The sequence below is a fragment of the Bombina bombina genome, chromosome 6 (genome assembly GCF_027579735.1).
Source record: "Bombina bombina isolate aBomBom1 chromosome 6, aBomBom1.pri, whole genome shotgun sequence".
NCBI lineage: Eukaryota > Metazoa > Chordata > Amphibia > Anura > Bombinatoridae > Bombina > Bombina bombina.
This window is the reverse complement of record NC_069504.1, coordinates 219883809-219898013: the sequence shown is the minus strand read 5'-3', so window position 1 is coordinate 219898013 and position 14205 is coordinate 219883809. Positions and strand designations below refer to the sequence as shown.

The 14205-nt window shown below is 40.8% G+C and overlaps 1 protein-coding gene across 1 annotated transcript in view; it reads left to right on the top strand.

Moving 5' to 3' along the window:
* SCAF11 (SR-related CTD associated factor 11) overlaps window positions 1-14205 on the top strand; it is a 519944-nt gene that overhangs the window by 241061 nt on the left and 264678 nt on the right. The window contains exon 10 of the mRNA XM_053719207.1: window positions 2406-2509. Coding sequence (XP_053575182.1) covers window positions 2406-2509 — 104 coding nt within the window. The remainder of the gene's footprint in view (window positions 1-2405; window positions 2510-14205) is intronic.

Below are 14205 nucleotides of genomic sequence, written 5' to 3'. Positions count from 1 at the left end.
TGTGGGGATCTCTGACGGCACAAGGAGTTTGGGAATCTCAGGAGGTGAGATTACCGATCAATATTTTGGAACTCCGTGCAATTTTCAGAGCTCTTCAGTTTTGGCCTCTTCTGAAGAGAGAATCGTTCATTTGTTTTCAGACAGACAATGTCACAACTGTGGCATACATCAATCATCAAGGAGGGACTCACAGTCCTCTGGCTATGAAAGAAGTATCTCGAATTTTGGTTTGGGCGGAATCCAGCTCCTGTCTAATCTCTGCGGTTCATATCCCAGGTGTAGACAATTGGGAAGCGGATTATCTCAGTCGCCAAACGTTGCATCCGGGCGAATGGTCTCTTCACCCAGAGGTATTTCTTCAGATTGTTCAATTGTGGGGGCTCCCAGAGATAGATCTGATGGCCTCTCATCTAAACAAGAAACTTCCCAGGTATCTGTCCAGATCCCGGGATCCTCAGGCGGAGGCAGTGGATGCATTATCACTTCCTTGGAAGTATCATCCTGCCTATATCTTTCCGCCTCTAGTTCTTCTTCCAAGAGTAATCTCCAAGATTCTGAGGGAATGCTCGTTTGTTCTGCTAATAGCTCCGGCATGGCCTCACAGGTTTTGGTATGCGGATCTTGTCCGGATGGCATCTTGCCAGCCATGGACTCTTCCGTTAAGACCAGACCTTCTGTCACAAGGTCCTTTTTTCCATCCGGATCTGAAATCCTTAAATTTAAAGGTATGGAGATTGAACGCTTGATTCTTGGTCATAGAGGTTTCTCTGACTCCGTGATTAATACTATGTTACAGGCTCGTAAATCTGTATCTCGAGAGATATATTATAGAGTCTGGAAGACTTATATTTCTTGGTGTCTTTCTCATCATTTTTCTTGGCATTCTTTTAGAATACCGAGAATTTTACAATTTCTTCAGGATGGTTTGGATAAGGGTTTGTCCGCAAGTTCTTTGAAAGGACAAATCTCTGCTCTTTCTGTTCTTTTTCACAGAAAGATTGCTATTCTTCCTGATATTCATTGTTTTGTACAAGCTTTGGTTCGTATAAAACCTGTCATTAAGTCAATTTCTCCTCCTTGGAGTTTGAATTTGGTTCTGGGAGCTCTTCAAGCTCCTCCGTTTGAACCTATGCATTCATTGGACATTAAATTACTTTCTTGGAAAGTTTTGTTCCTTTTGGCTATCTCTTCTGCTAGAAGAGTTTCTGAATTATCTGCTCTTTCATGTGAGTCTCCTTTTCTGATTTTTCATCAGGATAAGGCGGTGTTGCGAACTTCTTTTGAATTTTTACCTAAAGTTGTGAATTCCAACAACATTAGTAGAGAAATTGTGGTTCCTTCATTATGTCCTAATCCTAAGAATTCTAAGGAGAAATCATTGCATTCTTTGGATGTTGTTAGAGCTTTGAAATATTATGTTGAAGCTACGAAATCTTTCCGTAAGACTTCTAGTCTATTTGTTATCTTTTCCGGTTCTAGGAAAGGCCAGAAAGCTTCTGCCATTTCTTTGGCATCTTGGTTGAAATCTTTAATTCATCTTGCCTATGTTGAGTCGGGTAAAACTCCGCTTCAAAGAATTACAGCTCATTCTACTAGGTCAGTATCTACTTCCTGGGCGTTTAGGAATGAAGCTTCGGTTGACCAGATCTGCAAAGCAGCAACTTGGTCTTCTTTGCATACTTTTACTAAATTCTACCATTTTGATGTATTTTCTTCTTCTGAAGCAGTTTTTGGTAGAAAAGTTCTTCAGGCAGCGGTTTCAGTTTGAATCTTCTGCTTATGTTTTTTGTTAAACTTTATTTTGGGTGTGGATTATTTTCAGCAGGAATTGGCTGTCTTTATTTTATCCCTCCCTCTCTAGTGACTCTTGTGTGGAAAGATCCACATCTTGGGTAGTCATTATCCCATACGTCACTAGCTCATGGACTCTTGTTAATTACATGAAAGAAAACATAATTTATGTAAGAACTTACCTGATAAATTCATTTCTTTCATATTAACAAGAGTCCATGAGGCCCACCCTTTTTTTGTGGTGGTTATGATTTTTTTGTATAAAGCACAATTATTCCAATTCCTTATTGTATATGCTTCGCACTTTTTCTTATCACCCCACTTCTTGGCTATTCGTTAAACTGATTTGTGGGTGTGGTGAGGGGTGTATTTATAGGCATTTTAAGGTTTGGGAAACTTTGCCCCTCCTGGTAGGAATGTATATCCCATACGTCACTAGCTCATGGACTCTTGTTAATATGAAAGAAATGAATTTATCAGGTAAGTTCTTACATAAATTATGTTTTTTATAGTATATTGTCCCTTTAAATAGGTCCTATGGGGAGTAATACCTATTGCAATGAATACTTTGCATTTTCCATATAGATAATTCTGATCTGTTTTGTTGTCAACAGCACTTGTTTTTCTATGGACACTGGAACACTAACCCGTCCTGTGGTTTCATCAAGACTTAATGAATTCATCTTCCATTTAAATTATTTTTCAGTCCACAATAAAGGTAAATCATATTTTGCGTTCAATCCAATCATTTTTATTTGTGCAATGCCTTTTTGTTTTTGGGTGTATTGTCTAGATCAGAGTATATTAGCCAGACTTGAAGAATTTTTTTTATTGCTCAAACTTATCAATGTAGAAAGTACTTACAAAAATAAATGTTGTACTTTGACAAATAGATCATTGTATTAATATGTATATTTGTCACAACGTTTTTAATTTGCACAATAAAGTGAAGTGCACACTATGGAGTGTTCTTATTGGGCTATGACTTGTCATTGAAAATTAATCCAGCCCTCATCTCTACTAGAACAGCAAGAGCATTAAAGGGATACTAAACCCACATTTTTATTTCATGATTAAGATAGAGCATGCAATTTTACGTACCTTTCTAATTTACTCCTATTATCAATTTTCCTTTGTTCTCTTGCTATCTTTATTTGAAAAAGAAGGCATCTAAGCTAAGGAGACAGCCAATTTTTGGTTGAGAACCCTGGGCTGCACTTGTTTAATGTTAGGTGCTTTTAGCCACCTATCAGCAAGCACAACCCAGGTTGTCAACCAAAAATAGGCCAGCTTTTAAACTACATTCTTATCTAAGGAGAGCTTATTACATACTGGCTATATACACTCACCTGACACTTTATTAGGTACACTTGTTCAATTCCTTGGTAACACAAATTGCTAATCAGCCAATCACATGGCAGCAACTCAATGCATTTAGGCATCTAGACGTGGTGAATAAGACTTGCTAAAGTTCAAACTGAGCACCAGAATGGGGAAGAAAGGGGATTTAATTGACTTTGAACTTGGCAGGGTTGTTGCTGCCAGACGGGTTGGTCTGAGTATTTCAAAAACTGCTGATCTACTGGGATTTTCACTCACAACTATCTCTAGGGTTTACAGAGAATGGTCAGAAAAAGAGAAAATATCCAGTGAGCGGCAGTTGTGTGGAAGAAAATGCTTTGTTGAAGTCAGAGGAGAATGGGCAGACTTGTTTGAGATGATAGAAAGGCAACAATAACTCAAATAATCACTTGTTACAACCAAGGTATGGAGAATACCATCTCTGAATGCACAACACGTCGGACCTTGAAGCAGATGGGCTACAGCACAGAAGACCACACCATGTGCCACTCCTGTCAGCTAAGAACAGGAAGTTGAGGCTAAAATTCGCACAGGATCACCAAAATTGGACAATAGAAAATTGGAAAACTGTAGCCTGTTCTGAGTCTCGATTTCAGCTGCAACATTCAGATGGTAGGGTCAGACTTTGTCCTAAACAGGAAAGCATGGATCTATCCTGCTTTGTATCAACAGTTCAGGCTGGTGGTGTAATGGTGTGGGGGTATTTTCTTGGCACACATAGGGTTCCTTTCCTACCAATTGAGCATCGTTTAAACAGCACGGCCTACTTGAGTATTGTTGCTGACCATGTCCATCCCTTTGTGACTACAGTGTACCCATCTTTTGATGGCTACTTCCAGGAGGATAATGCACCATGTCACAAAGCTCAAATCATCTCAAACTGGTTTCTTGATCATGACAATGGCCTCCACAGTCACCAGATCTCAATCCAATAGAGCACCTTTGAGATGTTGTGGAATGGGAGATTTGCATCATGGATGTGCAGCTGACAAATCTGCAGCAACTGCGTGATTCTATTATTTCAATATGGACCAAAATGTCTGAGGAATGTTTCCAACACCTTGTTGAATCTAGGCCACGAAGAATTAAGTACAATGCAAAACAAAGGGTTATGGTCTAGCGCAATTAAGAGATACTGTGTTCCCTTTAAAAATGATCCAGAGAAAAAGATTAAAAAACAAATGGCTATTTTAACAACAAAAAAGGGCAGCACTGGTATACAAATAGGAAGTTTATAAAATTACCCCTATCTTGAACCTGCTTGCCAGTATAAAATTCCCTCTATCTTGATCCTGCTAGCCAACCCGATACTAGCAAGGTGTTACTAATAAAGTGGCCGTTGAGTGTTTTCAGCTATATCTATTGCGGACGTAGCTGCTGCTTCCACCTTTTGGTTATCCAGCCTTGCTCAGAAATGTTCTGACCCCGAATGTTCCAACGTTTTGAATTTGCTACAACATGCAAGTAATTTTATTTGTGATGCAGTATTTGATATAATGAAAATTAACATTAAAACTATGTCTTTAGCTAGTCTTACTAGAAGAGCTTTATGGCTTAATTCATGGAATGCTGATATGCTATCTAAGATCAGATTACTATTTTTCTTTTCAAGGAAAGAATCTATTTGGTTCTCAACTGGATTTTATAATTTTTCCCATTACTGGAGGTAAGGATGTGTTCCTTCCTCAAGACAAAAAGTCTAAGAGGAAATTTTAAGGCTCCTAACCGTTTCTCCTACATTGGTGTGTCCGGTCCACGGCTTCATCCTTACTTGTGGAATATTCTCTTCCCCTACAGGAAATGGCAAAGAGAGCACACAGCAAAGCTGTCCATATAGCCCCCCCTCTGGCTCCGCCCCCCAGTCATTCTCTTTGCCGCTCTGAACAAGTAGCATCTCCACGGGGATGGTAAAGAGTTTGTGGTGTTAGTTGTAGTTTTATTTCTTCTATCAAGAGTTTATTTTAAAATAGTGCCGGTTTGTACTATTTACTCTACAACAGAAAGTGATGAAGATTTCTGTTAAGAGGAGTATGATTTTAGCACCAGTAACTAAAATCCATTGCTGTTCCCACGCAGGACTGTTGAAACCAGAGAACATCAGTTGGGGGGAACAGTTTGCAGACTTATCTGCTTCAGGTATGACCAGTCTCTTTTCTAACAAGACCCAGTAATGCTAGAAGACTGTCATTTTTCCCTTATGGGACCGGTAAGCCATTTTCTTAGACTCAGTAACAGAATTAAGGCTTATAAATTGGGCTCTATGCTGGTTGACACTATTGTGGGCTAAATCGATTAGTTTTTGATCATATTATGAGGCTCTATTCTGTGGTGAATCACCCCTAAGGAAGGTAAAATCCGCAGCAAAGTCTGTGGCAGGGACTGTAGTGTGTTTAAAACCGGTTTGCTCATTTAAGGGGTTAGAGACTTGAAATTTGGTGTGCAATACTTTCAAAGCATTAAGACACTGAGGTGTAAATTTCAGAAAGATCGGATATTTCTTTGATAGTTTTTTGAACATTCAGAAATATAGTGTGCTCTTTTTATTATTTAAAGAGACAGTAACGGTTTTGTTTAAAAAAAAATTCTCACATTAGCCTGCCTAAATCTGTCTAACATGTTTGTACCTTCAGATAGCATATGTTCTGTGTGTATGGAGGCCAAGGCGGTTCCCCCTTTAAATGTATGTGCAAATTGTGCCATGGCGTCCAAACAAAGTAAGGACAGTACTGTCACATTTAATAAGGTTGCCCAAGATGATTCTTCTAATGAAGGTAGTGGGGATAGTTCATCATCCTCTCCTTCTGTGTCAACACCAGTTTTGCCCGCGCAGGCGATACCTAGTACATCTAGCGCGCCAATGCTTGTTACTATGCAGCAATTAACAGCAGTAATGGATAATTCTATAGCAGCTCTTTTATCCAAACTGCCAGTAATTCCCAGAAAGCGTGATTGCTCAGTTTTAAATACAGAGGATGAGCAAGTAGGCGCTGACGATAATTTATCTGTTATACCCTCACATCAATCTGAATTGGCAGTGAGGGAGGGTCTGTCCGAGGGAGAAATTTATGATTCAGGAAAAATTTCTCAGCAGGCAGAACCTGATATCGTGCTAGCTACTCTTGATGATTGTGATTCTTTGGTTATTCCAGAGAAGCTGTGGACAAATTCTTAGAGGTCCCAGTGCACGCTGATGCTTTTCCGATACCCAAGAGGGTAGCGGACATAGTGAATAAGGAGTGGGAGAAGCCAGGTATACCTATTGTTCCACCTCCTATATTTAAGAAAATGTTCCCCATTGTCGACCCCAGAAGGGACGCATGGCAAACGGTCCCTAAGGTAGAGGGGGCAGTTTCAACGTTAGCAAAGCGCACAACTATTCCTATAGAGGACAGTTGCGCTTTCAAAGATCCTATGGATAAAAAATTGGAAGGATTGCTTAAAAAGATTTTTGTTCAGCAAGGTTTCCTTCTGCAACCAATTTCGTGCATTATTCCTGTCACTACGGCGGCGTCTTTTTGGTTCGAGGAACTAGAAAGTTCGCTCCAAAAGGAGACTCCATATGATGAAGTCTTGGACAGAATTCACACACTAAAGTTGGCTAATTCCTTTATTTTGGATGCCGCTTTTCAATTAGCAAAATTAGCGGCGAAAAACTCAGGTTTTGCAATAGTGGCGCACAGGGCGCTTTGGCTAAAATCTTGGTCGACGGATGTGTCGTCCAAAACAAAATTACTTAATATTCCTTTCAAAGGTAAGACCCTTTTCGGGCCAGAATTGAAGGAGATTATTTCTGACATCACTGGGGGAAAGGGCCATGCCCTCCCACAGGATAGGCTTTTCAAGGCTAAGAACAAGTCTAATTTTCGTTCCTTTCGCAATTTCAGGAACGGACCGGCTTCTAACTCTGCAGCCTCTAGACAAGAGGGTAACGCTTCCCAGACGAAACCAGCATGAAAACCATTGCAAGGCTGGAACAATGGTAAACAGGCCAAGAAGCCTGCTGCTGCTACCAATACAGCATGAAAGGGTAGCCCCTGATCCGGGACCGGATCTAGTAGGTGGCAGACTTTCTCTCTTTGCTCAGGCAAGAGATGTTTTGGATCCCTGGGCACTAGAAATAGTATCTCAGGAGTATCTTCTAGAGTTCAAGGAACTTCCTCCAAGGGGAAGGTTCCACATGTCTCGCTTATCTTCAGACCAGATAAAGAGACAGGCATTCTTACATTGCGTAGGAGATCTATTAAAAATGGGAGTGATAAACCCAGTTCCAACACCAGAACAAGGTCTGGGTTTTTACTCAAACCTGTTTGTAGTTCCCAAAAAAGAGGCAACTTACAGGCCAATTCTGGATTTAAAAATTCTAAACAAATTCCTCAGAGTTCCATCATTCAAAATGGAAACCATTCGAACGATTTTACCGACAATCCAGGAGGGTCAATACATGACTACCGTGGACTTAAAGGATGCGTACCTGCATATTCCTATCCACAAAGATCATCATCAGTTCCTGAGGTTCTCCTTTATGGACAAACATTACCAGTTCGTGGCTCTTCCGTTCGGGTTAGCCGCTGCTCCCAGAATTTTCACAAAGGTGCTAGGGTCCCTTCTAGCGGTCCTAAGGCCGAGGGGCATTGCTGTAGCACCTTACCTAGACGACATTCTAATCCAAGCGTCGTCCCTTTCCAAAGCAAGGGCTCATACAGACATTGTTTTAGCCTTTCTCAGGTCTCACGGGTGGAAGGTGAACATAGAAAAGTGGTCCCTGTCCACAAGGGTTCCTTTTCTGGGAACAATAATAGATTCTGTGGAAATGAAGATTTTTCTGACAGAGGTCAGAAAGTTAAAGCTTCTAAACGCTTGTCGAGTTCTTCAATCTATTCCTCAGCCTTCCATAGCTCAGTGCATGGAAGTAATAGGACTAATGGTTGCAGCAATGGACGTGGTTCCTTTTGCTCAAATTCATTTAAGACCATTGAAACTGTGCATGCTCAAACAGTGGAATGGGGATTATGCAGACTTGTCTCCCCAGATTCAAGTAGACCAGGTAACCAGAGACTCACTTCTCTGGTGGTTGACTCAGGATCACCTGTCTCAGGGAATGAGTTTCCGCAGACCAGAGTGGGTCATTGTCACGACCGACGCCAGTCTCTTAGGCTGGGGTGCGGTCTGGGACTCTCTGAAAGCTCAGGGTCTATGGTCTCGGGAAGAGTCTCTTCTCCCGATAAACATTTTGGAACTGAGAGCGATATTCAATGCGCTCCTGGCTTGGCCTCAACTAGCGAAGGCCAGATTCATAAGATTTCAGTCGGACAACATGACGACTGTAGCGTACATCAATCATCAGGGGGGAACAAAGAGTTCCTTGGCGATGAGAGAAGTATCCAAGATCATCAAATGTGCGGAGGATCACTCTTGCCATCTATCTGCAATTCACATCCCAGGAGTAGACAACTGGGAGGCGGACTATTTGAGTCGGCAGACTTTCCATCCGGGGGAGTGGGAACTTCACCCGGAGGTTTTTGCCCAGTTAACACAACTATGGGGCACTCCAGATATGGATCTGATGGCGTCTCGTCAGAACTCCAAGGTTCCTCGCTACGGGTCCAGATCCAGGGATCCCAAGGCGACACTAGTGGATGCATTGGTGGCGCCCTGGTCGTTCAATCTGGCTTATGTGTTTCCACCGTTCCCTCTCCTTCCCAGGCTTGTAGCCAGGATCAAACAGGAGAAGGCCTCAGTGATTTTAATAGCTCCTGCATGGCCACGCAGGACTTGGTATGCAGACCTGGTGAATATGTCATCGGCTCCACCATGGAAGCTACCTTTGAGGCAGGATCTTCTAGTACAAGGTCCATTCGAACATCCAAATCTAGCCTCTCTGCAACTGACTGCTTGGAAATTGAACGCTTGATTCTATCTAAGCGTGGGTTTTCAGATTCGGTTATAGATACTCTGGTTCAAGCCAGAAAACCTGTGACTAGGAAAATTTACCATAAGATATGGCAAAAATATATCTGTTGGTGCGAATCCAAGGGATTCTCTTGGAGTAAAATTAAAATTCCTAGGATACTTTCCTTTCTCCAAGAGGGTTGGATAAAGGTTTGTCAGCTAGTTCTTTAAAAGGACAGATATCCACTCTGTTTTGTTGCACAAGCGTCTGGCAGCCGTGCCAGATGTACAGGCGTTTGTACAGGCCTTAGTCAGGATCAAGCCTGTCTACAGACCTATAACTCCTCCATGGAGTCTAAACTTAGTTCTTTCAGTTCTTCAAGGGGTTCCGTTTGAACCCTTACATTCCATAGATATTAAGTTACTATCTTGGAAAGTTCTGTTTTTGGTTGCTATTTCTTCTGCTAGAAGAGTTTCTGAATTGTCTGCTTTGCAGTGTTCTTCACCTTATCTGGTATTCCATACAGATAAGGTAGTTTTTCGTACCAAACCTGGTTTTCTTCCAAAAGTGGTTTCCAACAGGAATATTAACCAGTTCCTTCTTTGTGTCCGAATCCAGTTTCGAATAAGGAACGTTTGTTACGCAACCTAGATGTGGTCCGTGCTTTAAAATTCTATTTAGAAGCAACAAAGGATTTCAGACAGACATCATCCTTGTTTGTCGTTTATTCTGGTAAGAGGAGAGGGCAGAAAGCTACTGCTACCTCTCTTTCCTTTTGGCTGAAAAGCATCATCCGATTGGCTTATGAGACTGCCGGGCGGCAGCCTCCTGAACGAATTACAGCTCACTCTACTAGAGCTGTGGCTTCCACTTGGGCCTTTAAGAACGAGGCTTCTGTTGAACAGATCTGTAAGGCAGCGACTTGGTCTTCTCTGCATACTTTTGCCAAATTTTACAAATTCGATACTTATGCTTCTTCGGAGGCTGTTTTTGGGAGAAAGGTTTTGCAAGCCGTGGTGCCTTCCGTTTAGGTTACCTGACTTGTTCCCTCCCTTCATCCGTGTCCTAAAGCTTTGGTATTGGTTCCCACAAGTAAGGATGAAGCCGTGGACCGGACACACCAATGTAGGAGAAAACAGAATTTATATTTACCTGATAAATTTCTTTCTCCTACGGTGTGTCCGGTCCACGGCCCGCCCTGGCTTTTAGTCAGGTTTAAAATTTTAAATTTCTGTACACTACAGTCACCACGGCACCCTATAGTTTCTCCTTTTTTCTCCTAACCGTCGGTCGAATGACTGGGGAGCAGAGCCAGAGGGGGGGCTATATGGACAGCTTTGCTGTGTGCTCTCTTTGCCATTTCCTGTAGGGGAAGAGAATATCCCACAAGTAAGGATGAAGCCTTGGACCGGACACACCGTAGGAGAAAGAAATTTATCAGGTAAACATAAATTCTGTTTTTCATTCTTTTAGTCGGAACAGAGAACCAAAAAAATGCCCCCTCCCCTAAAGCCCCTGGCTCAGCCTGGCGACCACCTTGAAATTTGAACAAAATCCAGCCCCTAAGACCTCATGAAGGTGCGGCCTCCAATCCAGCACTTCTGGTTAGGAGCAGATTAAACTATTTCAAGGATTTTGGTTAAAATCTGTCCAATCCCTGGATTCAGAACTTCCGACTTCCCATTGGGAGATTTTTTTTCTCACCCTTATTCCAAAACATCCTGTAAAGGCCCAAGCATTTCTAAATCTGTTTTAGACCTGAAAAAATTGGGAGTGGGATGGATGGGTTTTTCTTTCATGTAAGTGGCAAGAGTCCATGAGCTAGTGACGTATGGGATATATATTCCTACAAGGAGGGGGCAAAGTTTCCCAAACCTCAAAATGCCTATAAATATACCTCCCACCACACACATACTTCAGTTTTACAAACTTTTCCTCCCTGTGGAGGTGGTGAAGCAAGATGTGCTTGATTTCCTTCTTTGAAAGGCGCTTCTAAGCATTTTAAAGCCCAATTCCTCTCAGAGTACAGTGTTTGTCAGAGGGATGTGAAGGGAGTATTGCTTGTTTAAGTGGTTTCACCCATGGGAAATCCTTTCAAAGGCTCTTTGTAATCGGTCGTAGGGATTCATTCCTTGCCTCCCTTTTCAGATCGACGTTATACTTCTATACCATTACCTCTATTTTTCAGTACCGGTTTGACTGTCTGCTATTTGTGGATGGGTATCTTCCGGTAAGTATGCTATGCATCATTATTTTAAGACACTTTTAGCTATGTTTGGCGCTTTGTTATAAAGTTTAAAATATATGTATTTGCTTATATTTGCCAAGAGTCAGGTCTATGTATATTTCCCTTTTCTGCAGACTCTTGGAAGATTATTTTTTGTTTTTATCTCTTACCTGTGGATTCAGATTTTTTTCAATTTGACTTTGTTTTTCTAATTTTCGCGGGCATACTAGGTTCGCGGCTACGCAAAATGCAGGGTTTTTTATGGCGTCATTCTTGGCGCGGAAATTTTTTTGGCACGGAAATTTTTTGGCCGCGAAAGTGCGTCTAAGGTGACGTAAGTTTTGTCATTTCATGCGTCTTGACGCGCGGAGTAGCGCTTGTTATGATGAGTTGCGTCATTTTTTTCCTTCTTGCGTCATACTTGGCGCCAGAAATATTTTTTTATATATAACCCCTCTTCCTTTTTGCTTCTGGTTCTCTCCATGTTAAGAGCTATGATGCTTATTTTTTTGCATCAAACCTGATCCTGCCTCTGATGTTGCTGTAGAAACCATGGTGCCTGAACACCGTTCTAACAAAGCTAAGTGTGTGTGTGTTGTAAATTAACTGATATTTCTTCAGCCCATTTATGTGGCATCTGTCATGATAAGCTTTTGCATGCCGATAATGTTGTTTTTTCTTTTAGTACCAATACACACCGTCTGTTCAACGTCTAAAGTACCTGATATTCCTGCAGATGTAAAGAATTATATTGCTGCAGCTGTAGATAAGGCTATGTCTGCTATTCCGCTTTCAAATAAACGTAAAAAGGTCTTTCAAAACTTCTCATAAATCTGATAAAATTTGTATTGACCGACAGCATACTGAAATATCCTCTGCTGATGATTCTTCTGGTTCAGAAGATTCAGATTCTGAATTTGACAAATCTTCCTATTTAAGATCGATTATATTCGTTCTTTATTGAAGGAAGTTCTGGTTACTTTGGGTATTAAAGAGTCTAGTCCTCTTGATAATAAAGCCAGTAAACGTTTGAGTACTGTTTTTAAGGTTGCTCTTGAGGTTTTTCCTGTTCCAGATTCTTTTTCTGATATGATTACTAAGGAATGGTCTAAGCCTGGTTCTTCTTTCAATCCTATGTTTAAGAAGTCATATCCTTTACCTGTGGCTAATTTAGAATTTTGGGGGAAAGTTCCTAAGGTTGATGGGGCTATTTCCACTCTTGCCAAACGTACTACTATTCCTATGGAAGATAGTACTTCTTTTAAGGTTCCTTTGGATAGGAAGATTGAATCTGATCTTAGAAGAGCATATTTACATTCTTGCTATATTCTTAGACCTGTTATTTCAAAGGCTGATGTGGCTGCTGCTTCAATTTTTGGTTGGGTAGTTTAGCACGGCAGGTAGAAGATCATGATTTGACCAGCATTATTCTTTTGCTTCAACATGCTAATCATTTCATTTGTGATGCTCTATTTGACATTATTAAGATTGATGCCAAATATGTCTTTAGCTATTTTAGCCAGAAGAGCTTTATGGCTTAAATATTGGAATTCTGACATGGTGTCTAAATCTAGATTACTATCTCTATCTTTCCAGGGTAAGAATTTATTTGGTTCTCAATTAGATTCTATTATTTCCACGGTTACTTGTGGGAAGGGAGTTTTCTTACCTCAAGATTAAAAATCTAAGCATAAATTTAAAGGGACAGTCTAGTATAAATTAAACTTTCATTATTCATATAGGACTTTTAATTTTTATCAGCTTTCCAATTTATTTTTATCATCAAATTTGCTTTTTTCTCTTGGTATTCTTAGTTTAAACTAAACATAGGTGGGATCATATGCTAATTTCTAAGACTTTGAGGGCTGCCTCTTATCACAGGTTTTTTACATTTATTTTCAATGCAAAGAGACTGAAAGTACACGTGTGCCATATAGATAACACTGTGTTCAGGCACAGGGGGTTATTTAAGATTTAGCATAAAACAATGCTAAATTTAAGACCATAGATAATAAACAGTCAGTCATGTGATCAGGGGGCTGGAAGAAAGTTCCTAGGTACAAGGTAATCAGAGGTAAAAAGTATATTAATATAACTGTTGGTTATGTAAAACTGGGAAATGGGTAATAAAGGGATTATCTATCTTTTAAACAATAACAATTCTATGGTAGACTGTCCCTTTAACTCTCCTAATCGTTTTCGTTCCTTTCGTCAGAATAAGGAACAAAAGTCTACTCCTCCTCCTAGGGCCTCTGGTTCCAATTGGAAACCATCCTCGAATTGAGGAAAAAAACTAAGTCTTATAAAAGACCAAATCCAGCCCCCAAGACTGCATGAAGGTGCGGCCCTCAATCCAGTTCAGCTGGTAGGGAGCAGATTGAAATTTTTTCAGGTTCTGTTCAGAATCAGTGGATTCAGAATATTGTGTCTTAAGGGTATTGAATAGGATTCAGAATAAGGCCTCCTTTGAGAAGATTCTTTCTCATATTCCAACAAATCCTGTGAAAGCTCAAACGTTTCTGAAATGTGTTTCAGATCTAGAGCTTCCAGGGGTGATTGTTCCGGTTCCTCTACAGGAACAGGATTTGGGGTTTTATTCAAATCTATTCATTGTCCCAAAGAATTCTTTCAGACCAGTTCTGAATCTGAAACTTGTAAATAGTCTTGTAAGAGTCCCAACTTTCAAGATGGTGACTATAAGGAATACTCTGCCTTTTGTTCAGCAAGGGCATTTTATGTCCACAATAGACTTACAGGATGCTTATCTTCATGTTCCAATTCATCCAGACCACTATCGGTTTCTGAGATTCTCTTTTCTAGACCAGCATTACCAGTTTGTCGCTCTTCCATTTGGCCTAGCGACAGCTCCAAGAATATTTTTGAAGGTTCTCGGTGCCCTTCTATCTGTAATCAGAGAGCAGGGTATTGCGGTGTT